Source organism: Rhamphochromis sp. 'chilingali', assembly GCF_963969265.1.
Source record: "Rhamphochromis sp. 'chilingali' genome assembly, chromosome: 5".
Lineage (NCBI taxonomy): Eukaryota > Metazoa > Chordata > Actinopteri > Cichliformes > Cichlidae > Rhamphochromis > Rhamphochromis sp. 'chilingali'.
In genome coordinates, this window is record NC_137932.1 from 8,360,358 (window position 1) to 8,376,646 (window position 16,289).

The following is a 16,289-nucleotide window of genomic DNA, read 5'->3' on the forward strand; positions in this document are numbered from 1 at the left end:
ATTTTACCTTATTTTGTTTTTCAAACTCTTTAGCCAAGAAAGAAAACAGAACAGAGTACAGTGACAACACAACATTTGTATTCTGTAGCATAAACCAGCAACAATTAAAAACAGGACTGAAAGAAGCAGTCAGGATTGTAAACAGTTTCTGTACATTTTAGGAGGAAATGAAATTTTAAAAACAGATTTGAAAGAAATATTTACACCGAATGAGGACAGATGATTCAAGCATTTTAGTTTCCAGTCAACTCAAACAATAAAAGAGATCTAGCCCAAAATCTGATCATCTCACAAGAACTGAAATGCTGACTTTACAGTAGAAGCCAGGACTCAGCTGTGGTTTCTCACAACAAGTAATGTCCATCCAAGTTAAATACACCGGAATGAGTCTTAAAAGCACCTCCCTGTGACTGATTCACCAGTAAAATGTTTTTGTGAGGAAACTGGCAGCAGCGTTGAGCCAGCTACCGCTGGAATCTTCCTTGGCTGTGGTGCGGGAAATTGCTCGATCGACCTCCCTCACAGGGCTCTCCTCTTCTTCTGGGAGGTAATCCGGCAGGGCTGAGTTTTGAGGCACATCCACTCCAGATGATTTCAAAGGAATATAAACCTGAAGACAATGTTATTTAAAAAACAAACAAATTCATAGTTAAACTTTAACTTACACTTCCATATCCTAATATCCTTTACTGAAAGTATATTCAAGTATCCAAGCACCTCTTCTCCTGCCTCATTCTTTATCACTTGTTGGGCCGACAACACCTTAGTGCCAGCGATGGCTGTTGCCAGACTCTGCAAATGGGACATCAGGGAAGAGTGTGAGGTTAATGAAAAATTACCTTTTCTTAAAAATGGTACAATTTCTAATTTTAAACATTTGATATGTTCTATTGTGAATAAAATGTGGTTTTACTTGACTTTATTTTCATTTTACACAGCATCCCAACTTTGTTGGTAAAATGTTGGGTTGTAAATGTTTGTCTTTGCTTGTTACCTCAGTGGGCAGGTCTGAACGGATGCGAACAGTACATCTCTTGGATGCCATTTGGAAAGTGAAGCTTATCACTCCTTTGACCTTCAGAAGAGCTTCCTCGCACAAACCTCGATGCTTAATGACAGAGAGATTACATAATTAAACTTACTGGTGATTATAATAGCTACATAAATGAACTGTATGTAAAAAGCAGTCGACTTACAGAGCTGTCCAAGCCCTGTATGTGCAGAGTGATGGACTTGGCCTTCTTGTTGGAAGAATTGAGAAAGAACTGGGGTTTCTTTCTTCTCTCAGGCGGAGGATTAGCAGGTGCATTGAGAATATCGTAAACTTCCTTGGCCAAAGAGGTGATATCAACAGAAAGACCATCTCTGTATGGAGAAAGGTTATATTTAATCATGTGCTTTGGAGGTGTGAACACTCACCTTCATTACAAACTTATAACTATGTTATTATGCAAAAAAAAAAACGGCACAGAATTTATGCATTGAAAAAGCAGCCAAGTATCACTGTAAATTTTACATAGCTACATTAAAATGCAAATGAAATAATGTGTTCATTCACAGGTAAAAGTAACCATGGGTGTGTCACCTTGCCAAAAGATTCTCCAAGCTCACCATCATACCCAGTTCATTCTTCATGGTGGGGATGTTGGTAGATAACTCAGCCAAGTAACGTAGGGTCTGAGGACAAAATAGCACAGAAGGGATTTATATACAGCCATGCTTACAGTTCAGCGACACAACAGTGGTATTATCAGTGCACATCAACTTTAGATTAAGTATCATATCACCCATTTCACATGCTTCATATAACCTGCACATAATATAGATTACAGGAGACTTTTCTCCCCCAAGGAATTAAGCAAGTATACTTAATAGGCATGGATGGGTCACCTCTAAGTAATCACATTTATGTTTTGCTTTCAGAAAGGCTCACAGTGTGGGGGTTTAAACCTTCACATAACACATCAAAGATTCCTTCTTTAGGACCATGAGGAGACAAATCCCTGAGAGGGCTGAATTAGGAAGATCAACCACTGTAAAAATCACATTATGAGCTTTAAAAACCTTCTTTAATTGGTAATAAGACTGGAAAACATGGAAAATATGTCTTTTAAATGATGCACAGTGGTGTAGTGATTAGCGCCACATCTCACAGCTAGAAGGTCCTAGGTTCAAATCCATCTGTCACGTTCTGTGTAGAGTTTGCATTAGCTATTTGCTGATGCACTGCCATTTAAAAATGAAAATGTAAAACAGCAGTTTGTCCATTAGATGGCACTCTGCTAAAAGGAAAGTTGCCTTTTAGCAATATGTTAACAGGGAATATAATCTTTGGAATATCACAAACAGGAGCCAGTCGGATCTGAGCAGAGCTGAAGTAGAGCGTAAAGAAGTTAACAAACAGCTGCCCATAACATTGTGTGTGTTTGAAAGAAAGAAAAGTGCTTGCTATATTGAAATATCAGACTTCTAAATCTCCAAATATTCTGTCTTACAAATCCTACATCTAATTAATAGGCAATTCTAAATTGGCTGTGAATGTGAGCATGAACATTTGTCACTATGTTTAGTCCTGCCACACAATAGATATGTCCACGGTGTACCCTGCCTTTAGTCTTATGACAGCTGGATAGGCTCCAGCCCAGCCTTGACCCAATGATGAAAGCTTTCACCTTCACTGGTCTCTCTCTTAAAAACAGAAAGCAACCTAATGTTATTAAAACTATGTAACTAATTGAAATTCAGAAATAATCTGAATCCCGTCCAATAACATACCTGTAGAGTTGCAAAAAGGACATCTGGGTTCTGGTGGTCCAGGAAGAGAACCAACCCAGGGAGACAGCCCTGATCCTGGACTATCACGTCGCGGTTCTGGGGCTCAGAAGCCAAGTCCCGGAGCTGACTCACCACCGACAGTGCATCCATCATCTTTAACAACTTTATCGGACTGTGAAAAACATTTACAAAGGAGTTAGTCATTCTCAACGTTTGGCATGTGGTGGACAAAATATCTACTTAAGAGTGTTAGGTAAACGACGTGCGGCTGTTAAATAGCTTTTCCTATCCCAAAACTGTCCGGTGTGAGGTCATACTACAATTCCTAATGAATGTTTCAAAACTACCAACATTGTCAAACATACAGGCCGGATTAATGTTAACAAGTCAAGCAGCTACGCTGCCGTTGAGAATGTGGCTAGCCAAAGAAGCTAGCTAACTACTTTAGGAGAAAAGGCTAAATAAACTTAACAAAAAATACATTTCCTCTTTTTTCGCTCCATCTTCATAACCAGATATTGGGGAATCACTTTAACTGCTATTCTATTAAAATATATCACAGTTATAATTAAACTGTAGTTTTGTAGCTAAATGTTTCTTACCCAGGGCAGAAGCAGCTCGTGCACAAATACAAATTTGGTGCAATCACCCGATTGGTCGACTAGCCTCCGCTTACGCCGCAAAGTCGCCCACCCCTATTGGCTGCTCTTACTACTTCTGTATCCACAGCCAACCAGAAGACGTCTCGCTGCTGCAGCGTTATTTGACTTTACAGACTCCTTTTAATCTGAACGCGTGAGCGAAAAAAGGGAAGCTGCAGATTCTCGGTGAATATCATTTAGTTTACAGTATCGTCTGGGAACATGGCTTGGGAGAAATGTAGCTGCTAATTCACGTTTTGACGGTAAGTGCGACTATATGTTTTTTTTTTTCTTTTTATCGTGTGAAATCCCGGAGGTGTCATGCACGTTAATTTTGATGATCCACGCAGCTTTTCCACTGCGGTGCCTCTCTGCCCCCACTGCTCAGAACGGCAGGACACTGTGTAACTTACACCTAAAGTCAGCCATGCTCTCTCCAGTGTGCTGGTACACTGAGAGATTGCTGCCGAATCAACATCCAGTAGTAGAGACCGACATTTGTCTCTGAGCATCAGTGATGGCAGCAACCGACCGTTGGCTGCACTTACTTTCATTTTGCTGTTGTAGGTTGTGTCCTGGTCATTCTCGTATGGGTTTAACGTTTTTCTGACCTTGACAATTCCAATGTTTAACTCTAACTGTCTGAAGCTACTTTGTTATCAATACAAACCTATGCATTCGTTGTATTTTAAACTCTGTAAGTCTATAGGTTTGAGAGTCGTGGTGTTTCCTCTGCAGAGAAGTGGCAGATGAAGGAATCGGTGGTCACAGATTATCAGATTACTATAGTCATTATCATCATTATTGTTATTATTTTCCTAGTATCAATATTTGAACCATTATTTGTTTGTTGGTTTCATATGTGATTTTTACTGTGAGGCATTATCTTACTTTACGTATGTGTTATTTTTGGGTTTTTTGTTCTTGTTGTTTTGTTTCAGGTTTCAAGCATGTGACTTAGACCCATCCTTTCTGTGTTGGCCTCCCACCAAGACACTCAGCAGAAAGCAGAGCTTTGCAGTCATCAGCTGGTGCAAGAAAACATCCTTCCAATGTCCCTAGCAGAGGATGTTCTTTATGTGCTGCGCATCGTCCTGGAGTACTTTGGTGTTCCTCCAGACGTGGTATGTGCACAGACGCACTTGTGTCATTCTTTTGTTTTGCAATCCGTGGGTTGCTTGAATCAGTGAACTGTTAAATCTGACGTTGCGACATTATGTTTCTGTCTTGTCTGTGTCATCGTGCATTTTAGCTGGTTCCAGTGTGGAATAGTCCGCTGTGCGGTCAGTATCGCAGCATTGTGCGGATGATTGGATCAAATCTCCCACTGACACCGACACCACGTGTCCAGTTTCAGGTATTGTACAATCTGTGTTTTACAAAACATGTTTGACTTTACCCAGTCAGCACTGCTGGCTAAATGAGTCCATACACTTGCATGCACGGTTGCATATAATATACAACACAAATGGCTATTTGCAATGAAAACAATACATTTCTCTTGTACATGCATAAAACAATCAAGAGCTGCAGTTGATAAGGGTGACCACATTTTGATTTCCAAAAAAGAGGACACTTGGCTCAGTCATGAAGAACTTGCTTAAAGAAACATATTTAACATATTTAAACGATGCCTTCTCTGTGCGGTTAATGAATTGTAAACTATGTCATATAGGCTTTTACAAGTCAACAAGTGCAAAAAAAAACTTGAATTAAATAATGGTACAGAAATAATGCCTCATCTGCATAAGAAAAATTACCAGTACTTGGTCGATACGAGGGAAATTTCTTTTGCAATTCATTTGAAAAGATCCATTTGTGCTTTGGGATCTTTTAAACATTATTACGCGCGTTGCTGTGCGCTGTCTGTCCCGTGTGTAAGCGTAGAGCAACTCACAAAGCAGCAGCACACATGGGTCCTCTGTCGGAATATAGGAAAGCCTGGACATTTTTATCAATCTCGAAAATCCCCCCGGACAGAACGTGAAAAGTGGACATGTCCGGGGAAAAGAGGACAGTTGGTCACCCTACAGTTGATCAATGTAACATTTGGCATGTTGACAGCTTTTTAATTAAAAACTATTTAATTCATTCATTCTACAGTTGTCCATGTTGTTGTTGATAATAACAATAATAGCAGTCTGTGTCCCCACACTACAGACTTCTTTTCTATCTTAAAGAGGAGCTGCAGCTTTTGGCACTTGTGCATTGACTTCATTTTCCAGCCCTGGAGCTTTCCTCTTGCTTTGCTGGTGGACTTGGTGGGCTTTAAGGAAATATAAGAGGAATGACCACCCATACTGTCTCTAATTGTCCTTGTCTGCAATAGAATATAATCAAGGCTTCACTATGAAAAGAAGTTAATGTTATCATAACTGTTTTTAGAATCTCTTGACTCTTATTTCTCTTGTGTACTCGTTTACAGCGTGTAATCCCTCCTTATCCTTGTCTCCTCAGGTCGCTTTGCTCGGCCATAGGCACCATGAATATATCGAGCCCATTGTGGACACACCAGCCATCCCTTCCTTTGCTGATGTCATGTGTGTGTTTGAGGATGAGGGTGACAGCTGTGCTAAAACGAGGTAAAAACAAAAATGACACAGCACAGATAAAATCACCCTCCCTGCAACCCTGAATTCCATAAAAGTAAACATACAAATTCACTCATTAGGCAGTCTTGTTGGATGTGATTAATGTCACTGCATTTACACAGAATCTTACCTTTTTATGTTTGTGAGATGAAAGGACAGCATTGATCATTCTGTCCAGACAACTGTAAGACATTAAATTAATATACGAATGATGTGGGGTCTCCGTAGGAACCACCTACCTCCAGTAAGGCGAAGTACTGTAAATCAAGATGTGATGAGATGTCCAGAACCAGCATTCATACGAGCTCAGAGAGGAGGGCCACCTGTAAGACAGACGCCTGATTCAGAAGCTCTGAAGAAGATCACAGCGCTGGAGAGTGAGCTGCTGAAACTGCGAGCTCAGATTGCTTTGATAGTTACTGCTGCTCCAGCCTCAGGTACACAATGTGTTTGTCTTTGTCCCATTTTTCAAGATGCTTTCATCTTCTCAGAACACCAACCGAGTGTTTCTTTCTTTTTTCTTGTTTTATTTTTCATCGTGTTTTAGGTCTGGTTGAATCCCCAAATGAGCCTGCCTCACCTGGGATTTCCCTTTCCCATCCACTTCCAGCGCTCACCTCCACACCTCGCCATGTGGCTCCTCCTCCTCCACCACCACCCCCTCCTCCTCCCTGCCCTAGCATTTTCACTGGGTCAAAGGAAAGGAAGGATGAGAAAGATCTCGATAAGGGTCACCAGAGGACCAAGGGGTCTGAAAATAAAGGGATGCCCTCCATGCTGGATGTTCTAAAGGACTTAAATCATGTTAAACTGCGCTCAGTGAAGAGGTAAATATGCAGATTTAAAGAAAACTAATCATTAAAAATGTAACTCTTTATATCTGAAGCTGCAGAATGCTTTCTTCATTGCACCAGTAGTTCAGCATCCTGGCGTTTCCTGCTTGTTTTCCTGTAATTTGAAGTAGATCTTCCCCCCCCCCCACCTAACAAAGCATATTCATTCTGTTTTGCAGATCTCCAGGGGGCACACCATTTAGGAGGCGCAGTAAAGGAGGTACGGCATTGCTTAATGACCCGGCAGCTCTGATTGCTGAAGCACTGAAGAAAAAGTTCACCCATCTCCGCCACAACACTTCCTCTGACAAAGAGAACTCCCTTGAGCTCTCACCTTTCGGCAGTCCTGAGTCACCTAAGGTTTGTTTTCCATAGATGCGCTGAGATCTTTGAGAAGTTAAAAAATGTTATCCATCCCCTATGATGATGTGCTTGAAGGAGAGTTCCTAACCTGACACCTCTTCTGTTGCAGGTTCCTCACCCCCCTCGGCGAAGTCGGGGACACCGCCACCTGTTACATCATTAAAGAGTGACATCAGCATCAACAGCTCCTACAGATGTGCCTCACAGCGGATTACTACTGCAGCTACTGACTTGTGTTTTTGCTTGTCCTTACTTTGTCTTATTATGGACTACAATGTGCTTGTCTCTGTGTCTGTTGGGATTTTAAATGTGCTAACTATGTTAAAATGTGTATGTTTCTAAGCTGCTGTAAACAAAGGGGTTTGTACACAAAGGTTTTTTTTGTCATTGGATTCTTAACTGTTTTAACTGTTCTTAGCAATATGTTTGTGCAAACCACCTTTTAAAGCAAATAATATAATGAATTTCAGGTAAGCGGTGCAGCTTGCCTGCATTAATGTTTCACTTTGTGAGCCCTACCTTCTTACCTCAACCAAGTGAAATCTGTAAGAGTGGATTCTGAGATTCATAGAGCTCTATTCTATGCAACTGTTAGCAGGATATTTCTATTTTATTAAAGAGTTAACAACACTTTCATCAGTGCACTTTATCTTAATTTTTCAATTTATAACAGACTTTATACAGTTTTCTCAGACAGGCATGAACATTTTCGCACTTTTCTCTCTTGTTTAAGCCATCTCAAAGTTCAAACCTTGTTGAAAAATCAGTGCAGTATTATAGAATGAAATCGAAGGCACCCGCAGGTGACAACATTTAGTCGACATTGTCTGTTTGTTGCGGAGAAAACTTACAAACATACAGTACAGCACTTCAGAGTCACACTGCTAGCGATCGAAGATTTATGTAACTTGACATTGATTGAAATGGTCAACAGCCAATTAGGACGCAGAACACAATGCACAGTAAAAAAAAAAAAAATGCAATATTGCACAAAATTAAAATCCGCAAAACAGCGAGGCCGCGAAAGGTGAACCACGTTATAGCGAGGGACAACTGTACACTACAATTTCGGCCTCTTTAGGTTTCTACTGGCATGCATTTGACAGGGGCAGTAGCAATATTTTGGAAAGGGAAACCTCTCACACACTCATAAGAGGAAGCTGCTTACTTTTTCCTGGCACTGCATCTTCCACAGGTTACACACAGTGACACTGATTGACCAATAATGACAGTGTAACACAAAAAAATGTTCATTACAATAGAAATCCTGCTAGTAATTGTCAGCTTATAGTCAGTTTTACTGTCATTTATTTAGGATGCCTTGTTATCTTCTTCTCTTTTCTCACTTTCTTAATCAACATTTCATACTTGTCAGTATTATGAAGTATTTGCTCTGACTGATTACGTAGGATCCCAAAAGACTTCATTCTTCTCACTGAATTTATGTCAATCTAATTCTTGACATTTTGACGCCTTAGATATTATGGACACCTGAAATAAATTACACCTGTTCAAAAAAACAAAAAACTGGATTACACAAACATATTTCATATTTCACCAGCAGGTTGGATGTCTGTTTATTTTTGGAGATAAGAAAGAAATGTGCTGAATGATATTTCTCTCTGTGGTAAAAATGCATAATTTTGATACTTTTCATATAATCTGATATTTGTAGTGGTATTGTGACTTCCCTAGAATCTGAGACATTCAGCTCAGCCAGCTAAATGACATTTTGGCCCACAATCTTATATGTTCCTCAGTTTTCAGTTGATGCAAAGGAGAACATTGTGAAACACAGGTTCATTACACTAACCCAAGTCCACTAGGGAGACCATATTGAGAATGGTGAACACACAAAACACAGATGCCAATGAGTAGAGGGCATCAGGACTATTCTTTGGTCTTACACAAGTCAGTAAACACTGGAACAACTGCTAACTGTGCTCCTCTGGATACTCTCCTGAGTTGAAGAATACTTTTGAAGGACTGCTGTCTGGTCATTGAGCTTTACTACTTTGCTATGGAACATTTTAGTAATTTTTCTGTTACAACTTAACATGCTTGTGGTGTTACACTAGAATTACAGAATTATGTTTTTGAGTTTTGCCTTAAATTACAGTTCAAACAAGTGTGTCACAAACTTTCTGTGTTAAGTGGAAGTGCACGTTTGTAATTGTGCAATGCTTAAAAAAATTGATTTAAAGAAGTATGGTTTTGTTATTGTACCGCTTTTAAAATGTTTCAATATTTTAGATATTTTTGTTTAAAGTACAAGGATTTACAAAATCCCTTTATCATTGACAGAAGTCATCTTGCCTATAGACCAATACATATTTTTTAAGGTGGTCATTCAATCTCAAATCAGCCAATGTTAAGAAAATTTCCTGCTTGACCTTTTCTAATTTGCATAAAGATTTTGTCGTGTTTGAACATAATCAGTACTGTGAAATTTTAGGTTCGCATCAATAATATCATATCAGTTTTATTTTTTTGGAAAAACTTTCCACTGACCCACTTTCAGGTCTTCTTTAAGAACACATCAATGTTCAGTATTTGAACATAAATATTTCAAACTCCATTAAAGATAAAAGTCTGTATTTTCTCTTGTTGTTTTTTACCATCAAGTTTTGGCTAGTTAAAATATGAAAAAAAAGTCCAATGTTTGTTCACAGCAATTTAATTTCTGAATGATATGTAGTTGAATTTTACAATACCAAAAAATAAACCATATAGAATACTTGTCACAAAAAAAGGGGAAAAAATGCATATCAGATGCTATATATGGCAATGCTTGAAAATGAACATCTCAAAAACTGTACTCAAATTAGAATAAAAATAATAATCTATTTAAATTTCTAGAACATTCTCCAATTTGCAATAGACATATTATGGTTCAGTTTGGACATATACATTGGAGCATCTAATTTTTTATTACCATTGGCCTACCCTTGGTAAGCTTAAGTTCCCAAAAGAAAAGTATTTTATTTGAGTTTTACTACTGTGATTCAGATTTATAAAGGGGTTTATAAAATAGCATAAAAAACATAATTAATTTGAGCTGGGTTAGAGATTATTTTTCCTGATTGGTCCCAAATCTGTGTAATGTCTTTACACTGTGTAATGTCTTTAAAATTTGTACAAAATATGTAATATGTACTATGTAATTTTATATGTATGTAATATGTATATGTAATATGTACTATGTAATTTTAGTTTCATATATCAAGTACTTTTCAAGATATATTCTTGTGAAAAAAGGTCCGTCAACCCGCTTTAAAACTTTTTTTCAAAATCTACAGCAATTACATTTATAATGATTACTGATAAATTTGATCAAAACATTTCTTTTAATAAAAAGGTCAGTTGACCCACTTTCACAACATTTTTTTTCACGCATTGTTATAACAATTCTAGATGTGATGTAAAATATATGCATGTTTCCCCAGTGATTATTTTTTCAGATATTTGCTTTATTTTGCAGTAAATTCAACTACATATAATTCAGAAATTGTCACTGTCTTCTTCTAATTGTTCCAATGTATTTTTTATTAGTGTGTACTGAAATAGGCTGCTTAAATTTCATAACTTTTTCATGTATCCAGACCAAATTTAAAATCCAGATTTTTTTTATGACAATGAAACAGTAAAAAGTTGTTCATCAGGCATTTATCTGTAATAGTTTTTGAGATAGTCATGTTCAAACATTGCCTCACATTTCATTATCTGCAGGAAAAATGGCATTAAAGTGGGTTGACTGCCTTTTTAATAAACTATCTTGCAAACTATTTGATATATATAGCTAAAATTATCACCAAATGTTATTTACTCTATACTCAAACTTTGGAACATAACATTTATATGCAAATTAGAGAAATGTTTGAAGAGTAGACAGGCAGACATGCAGTGAAAGCCAACAGGAAGAAATTAGCTGCTGCATTAAAAAAAATTGACTTCTACTTGCTTTTATAGTAACACTTGATTACAGCAGCTTAGGGTTTGAGAAATGAAATTTACAAAATTATCTAAAAAAAAAAACAAAAACCAAATTGTTGCAGGATCAACTGTAATTGCCCAAGCAGAAATGTTATGATTGTCATCCTCTTCTTTCACTGTGAGAAATACAAAACAGAAAAAAGAAACATCATACATTGTTTATATATAGTCAGATACATAAATAATTGAAAAGCCACCAAATACAATCAGGAGTATCCCTTATTCCATACATCCATTCATCCATAGCTTTAATTCACAGCAAAAATATTGCATTAACTTTTGTAGAAATTAAAGCCATTTATACACAACCCAAAGGAGTTTCCAAATCAGTCTGGTTCATTCTTAAAAAAAGATGTGCACTGACCCAGTCAGTAACACCCAAAGGCCTGGAAGACCACAGAATACAAGTGGGTGATCACAGAATTTTCTGTGGTTAAGAAAAACAATGTCACAACATTGAACTAAGTGAAGAACACTCTTTAGGAGTTACATGTATAACTGTCAAAATCTACAATCATGCGACACCTTCACGAAGTAAAATAGAGACAGTTTATAACAAGGAAGGAATCTCTTGTTACAATAAAGAACAGGTAGACCAGATTAGACTTTGCCAGAAAACATTTATATGGGCCTCCACAGTTCTGAAAAAAAGAAAAGGAAAAAAAAACATGTGTTCGGGCAGATGAAACCAATAATGATCTGTACCGGAATTACTAAGAAGCATCCAAAGGATGTTTGCCTATGAAACATGGTTGAGGCAGTGTTATGGTATGCATGGTTCTCAGTGGAACCCAGCCACTAATTTATATTGATTTATTAAGCCAAATGCAGCAAAACTGATGGAGCAGTGCTTAATGGTGCCATTGGATAGTGATCCAAAGCAAATGCAACAGCTGCCAAAGATTTTCTAAAGGCAAAGAAATGAGAAATTCTTTAATGGTCAAGCGAACCTGATCTCAACCTAACAGAGTAGCTTTTCAGTTACTGAATACAAAACTGAAGGTAGAGAGACCCACAAACAAGCAGCAACTAAAGATGGCTAGATAATATGAGACACAAATTGTCATGATCCTGGGTCCTTTTGACCCAGCGTTTTGTGTTTTCTGTTATTGTGATTTTGGTTCTGTTCTTCCTCTGTTTAGTGTTTATTCGGTTCTGCCCATGTATTCCTGTGTTAAGTCCATGTTTCTTAGTCCGTGTCCTTGCATGTGTAAGTTCCTGTTTTATTGAGAAGGTCTCTGTCTTATGTCAGTGTGTTCTATTTACGTTTCCCCTGCCTCGTCAGCTGTTATATCTTTCAGGTGTGTTCCCCTCCTGTTTCCCATCCCCTGATTCCTGGCGCGTGTATTTATAGTGTGTGTTACCTCGTCCTTGTTGCTGGTTCGTCTGTGTTATTTGGCGTTTTCGTGTCTGTGAATCTCCTGCCGTCATCCTGTGAATTCTCCCTACAAGTTGCTTTCTCTCGTGTTCAGGTTTGGTGTTTAGGTTTTAGTTTTCTCAGTGTAGTTTGTCTAAGTTCGGTTTCTCGCCACACTCTCCTTTTGTTTGTTATCACTCGAGTTTTGTGTCAATAAAGCCCTCTCATTTCACTGCATATCCGTATCTTGGGTCCTTTGATAAATTCACACGGCTTGCCCCGGCAACCCGTGACAGAAATTCCTTTGGGGTTGCATCAGGAAGGCTATCCAGCATAAAAATCTGTGAAATAAAAAATGGAGTACCCTCTGTTGAATCAGGGAGTGGCCAAAAGTAGCTATAGGATTTCTTGAAATAATTCTAAAATAATTTATTTAGACTGATATGTATTACCAATTACTTTTTGGTGGAGATTGTGTCATTGTACAAATACGTACTTTACCTAGCTGGATTTATAATTTTGCAATCTAATCTTTCTTTTACAAGCTTTTACAAATGTTGGTTTCATCTGTCTAAACAGTGTTATTTCAAAACTGGGCAGTCTTTCTTGAAATGTTTTTCAGCAAAGTCTAATCTGGTCCTTTTGTTCATGAGGTTAGGAAAAATATCTTGGGGTAAACCCTCATACAGCATCACATTCACTAAGTTGTCTAGTGATTATAGACTCAACAAAAATACTCCACATGTTGTGAATGTTGATAAAGGATTTTTCTTTGTTATTACATTTTTGATTTAGACACTCCTGAAAGTTTCTACTCTGGTCAAGAATTCTCATTAACAGCTTCCAAATCCAAATCCAAGTCACATCTTTATGACTTAACTTCATATCCATTAGTTTACAAAGTTGAAACTAAGCAAAAGGTGTTACTGTCCGTTATATTTATGCAAAAACATGGATCCGACATTCCACAACTGTCATAATGAAGTTCTTTAAGTATGTTTACGGGTGAATTTGTTTTGAGTCTGAATTTTAAAAAGGGCATTGCAAGAAAAACAACTGAAGTTTTGCTTGATCTAAAAAAATGTTTTACCTTTTGGTATGCTGAACCTTTTAGTCTATCTCCATTGGGGTGACGTCGTCATCCATGGAGGAGACAAATGGTCCAGCGGCACTGAATGGAAAATAAAGGCAAATGCATAAACCACAACACCTGTTTATTTAAGCAGTGGCAATAACAGTATGTTGTAAATTAATTTTTAAACAGTACATAATGGAACTTGCTTAAAATTAAAAATTAAATGTCTAGTCTATTCTACAAAGCAGAATTCAAAGCTTATTGTAAGCTGTTAAATCTGCTTAATTCTGCAGAGTATTTTAAGCTTACTAGTTTTCTACTTTTCTACTAGTTTATACTAGTTCAACAAAAAGGTTATCCCTCTCAGGCTCAAATTAAGTTTTTGTTGCTAATGCACAAAAGAATACCTGCAGTGGTACTTCTGAGTAAAAAAAAACCTCATAAAATATGTATGTGGGGTAATCAGGTTGTTTCAAATCTGCAATGCCTGCCTTGAGAGGGTTATACATCTAGCATGTATACAAACAGGTACTGAATATAGATCAACAATAATGTAATGAAGTTTGTCAGTTTGTGTTTAATGTAATAAACACAAACTGTGTGTTTAATGTAATAAACACAAACTGACAATGTAAGTAGAAAAGTGTGTAAGTTACCGGCCAGGAACTGGTTGTTCACCGTAAGCAGTCCAGTCCATCGGTTCTGGTTCCTGGAATGCAAAAAAAAGAAAAACAAACAAAAAACACATGATTCATATCACATTGTGTCGCATTGTAGTGCTATTATACTGCTATGAAAAGCATGTTGTCCTGGATATGGTCTGTTTGTTGCTAAACCCTATGAAAACCTTACTTCGTGGGCAGCGCTAGTAAACGTATTTGGCGTAATGGGTGATGGTTTGCCCTTGATCACAAGGTTAAACTCAACCTGCAATTAAACAAAAAAGCTTTATGGAGTTAAATATATTATATAATGGTTATATTATAATACCAAATACTTTTTAAAGCTAAAATTCAACCTTACATATGAGCGATGTGGAATGGCAAGGTACACGTTGATAGCGTCCATTTTTCCGGAAGTACGTCCCACACGTACAAACTTGGCGTGCTATCATGTCTAACTATTCATGACACAAATGAATGCTATTCACAGATATATATGTACATAAATGCTCGTCATGCAAAACTATTAGTTATTGTATTTTAGTATTTTTAAAACCATTTAATTCCTAATATTTTTTAATTTATGTTTTAGTTTTCTGTTTCTGTTGAAAGCATATATTTGTATTTTACAAAGTAAACACAATTTATGTTTAAATAATGAAAAATATAAAAGCACTAATTTTCTTTTTATGAAAATTATTAACTTTTAACAAGATTTTTAACTAGGTATTCCCTCTATGCTGAAGATGCACTATTTAACATGTGCTCTCAAATGAAGTGTACACAGTCTCTCACTCTCACTTTGGTTTAGCTCAAAACGCACTTCTTTTTGTCTAAACAGTGTACAGTACGATGAATGTGGTTTACGGTCCACACTTCCCCAGTATCTCAAATAAGAGAAAAAGAAGATAGCCTTCCTCACTGGCAGGATTAGATGCATATATTAGATGCTTCAAAGAGTCATTTTGTAATTATCAATAGCAACTTCAAAGTTCAGGAAGAGGCCAGCTGACTTCAGTATGTATTTGCATGTATTTTTGCATCTCTAGCATGTTTTTTTGGTCTCACAAGTAGGTTGTGGATGAATAGTCAAATTTTTTAGGAAGTGTCAGGGTGCTGGGTTTTTAGTTTTGAATTCATGATTCTTTCCTTTACATTATGAAGATGATTTAAGTTCAAGCTTTATATAGTTTAATCTTGAGTTTGGTTCTTTGAGTCTATGTCTTTGAGCTTATTTGTATTTCTACTACAGTCAGGTTCCTTTTGTGTCTTTGTCTCATCCCTGTGTTTCCTGTGAGAGTTTGTCGTGTTCTCTGAGTTTATGTTTCCCCAGTCATGTCTTTATTTATTCTCTCTCTGTCTGATTTTTTTTCCTGTTTGTGATCTCCCTATGTGTCTCACTCCCTCTCTCTGTCTCTGTCTCACTTACCTGTTCCTTTGTTCCTCTCCTTGTGTTTCATCCTTGTCTCCTCAGCCTGTCTCCTCATGTTTGCTCCATGTCTCCCTTAATGTTCCAGGTTATACTCCTTTTCCCAGAAGTGAGGGATTTCGTCAGCTGTAAAGGAATCAGTTGCACAGAGGTGAGCTGATTACCACCAGCTTCTAGGTGTGTCAGACAGGAATGCAGGTAAACAGGAAGAACCCCGCCTTTGAAGCAAACTAGGAGTTTTACAGATGGTTATGGGAGGCGCAGGAGAAAATGTCAGCTCGACACAAAAGGATATCATGAAAGTTTCTATTTCTAAGTAAAGTGACCCAGTATTATCTGCATGGTAGTCCATAAAAAGAGCTGGGTAAAATTCCCTAAATTTTTAGGAAAAGTGCTTAAATGCTTTCTTTAATAACTTATTTACCAGAGGACACATGAAACCATTCTTTATGACAGGAAAGAAGATAATTCTGTTCCACAATTCATAGCCATGCACCCTCACACTGTTCGCGAAGACAATCAATAAATATGCCAAAGTATTGCAGATCATGAAATGTTCTTTAGAAGTAT

The 16,289-nt window shown here is 37.4% G+C and overlaps 2 protein-coding genes and 1 long non-coding RNA gene across 3 annotated transcripts; 1 reads left to right on the forward strand and 2 right to left on the reverse strand.

Moving 5' to 3' along the window:
- Window positions 1–56: 56 nt before the first annotated feature.
- On the reverse strand, window positions 57–3,485 carry armc1l (armadillo repeat containing 1, like). The gene is made up of 7 exons (XM_080883872.1): window positions 3,378–3,485; window positions 2,776–2,947; window positions 1,586–1,677; window positions 1,197–1,365; window positions 995–1,108; window positions 718–792; window positions 57–610 (listed from the first exon to the last, which is right to left on the reverse strand). Exons 2-7 carry the CDS (start codon window positions 2,926–2,928, stop codon window positions 416–418), a joined length of 798 nt encoding a protein of 265 aa, XP_080739998.1. The 5' UTR covers window positions 2,929–2,947; window positions 3,378–3,485; the 3' UTR covers window positions 57–415.
- A 44-nt stretch (window positions 3,486–3,529) lies between these two features.
- Window positions 3,530–7,833, forward strand: mtfr2 (mitochondrial fission regulator 2). Its single transcript, XM_080883871.1, has 8 exons — window positions 3,530–3,679; window positions 4,358–4,540; window positions 4,669–4,773; window positions 5,874–5,998; window positions 6,236–6,444; window positions 6,555–6,834; window positions 7,020–7,200; window positions 7,313–7,833. Exons 2-8 carry the CDS (start codon window positions 4,469–4,471, stop codon window positions 7,364–7,366), a joined length of 1,026 nt encoding a protein of 341 aa, XP_080739997.1. The 5' UTR covers window positions 3,530–3,679; window positions 4,358–4,468; the 3' UTR covers window positions 7,367–7,833.
- A 3,282-nt stretch (window positions 7,834–11,115) lies between these two features.
- LOC308397773 lies at window positions 11,116–15,895 on the reverse strand. Its single transcript, XR_013971844.1, has 4 exons — window positions 15,720–15,895; window positions 14,285–14,337; window positions 13,644–13,724; window positions 11,116–11,312 (listed from the first exon to the last, which is right to left on the reverse strand). It is a non-coding gene; the product is annotated as an uncharacterized lncRNA (long non-coding RNA).
- Between the last annotated feature and the right edge of the window lie 394 nt (window positions 15,896–16,289).

Bases quoted from the DNA above. Each gene is read 5' to 3' on its own strand.
- mtfr2 (XM_080883871.1), top strand. From the start codon at position 4,469: ATGTCCCTAGCAGAGGATGTTCTTTATGTGCTGCGCATCGTCCTGGAG. The intron at 6,445-6,554 runs GTACACAATGTG...ATCGTGTTTTAG, and splicing joins TACTGCTGCTCCAGCCTCAG to GTCTGGTTGAATCCCCAAAT. The intron at 7,201-7,312 runs GTTTGTTTTCCA...CTTCTGTTGCAG, and splicing joins GCAGTCCTGAGTCACCTAAG to GTTCCTCACCCCCCTCGGCG.
- armc1l (XM_080883872.1), bottom strand. From the start codon at position 2,928: ATGATGGATGCACTGTCGGTGGTGAGTCAGCTCCGGGACTTGGCTTCT. The intron at 1,678-2,775 runs GTATGTTATTGG...TTTTGTCCTCAG, and splicing joins TCCTTTTTGCAACTCTACAG to ACCCTACGTTACTTGGCTGA. The intron at 611-717 runs GTGCTTGGATAC...CATTGTCTTCAG, and splicing joins AGAATGAGGCAGGAGAAGAG to GTTTATATTCCTTTGAAATC.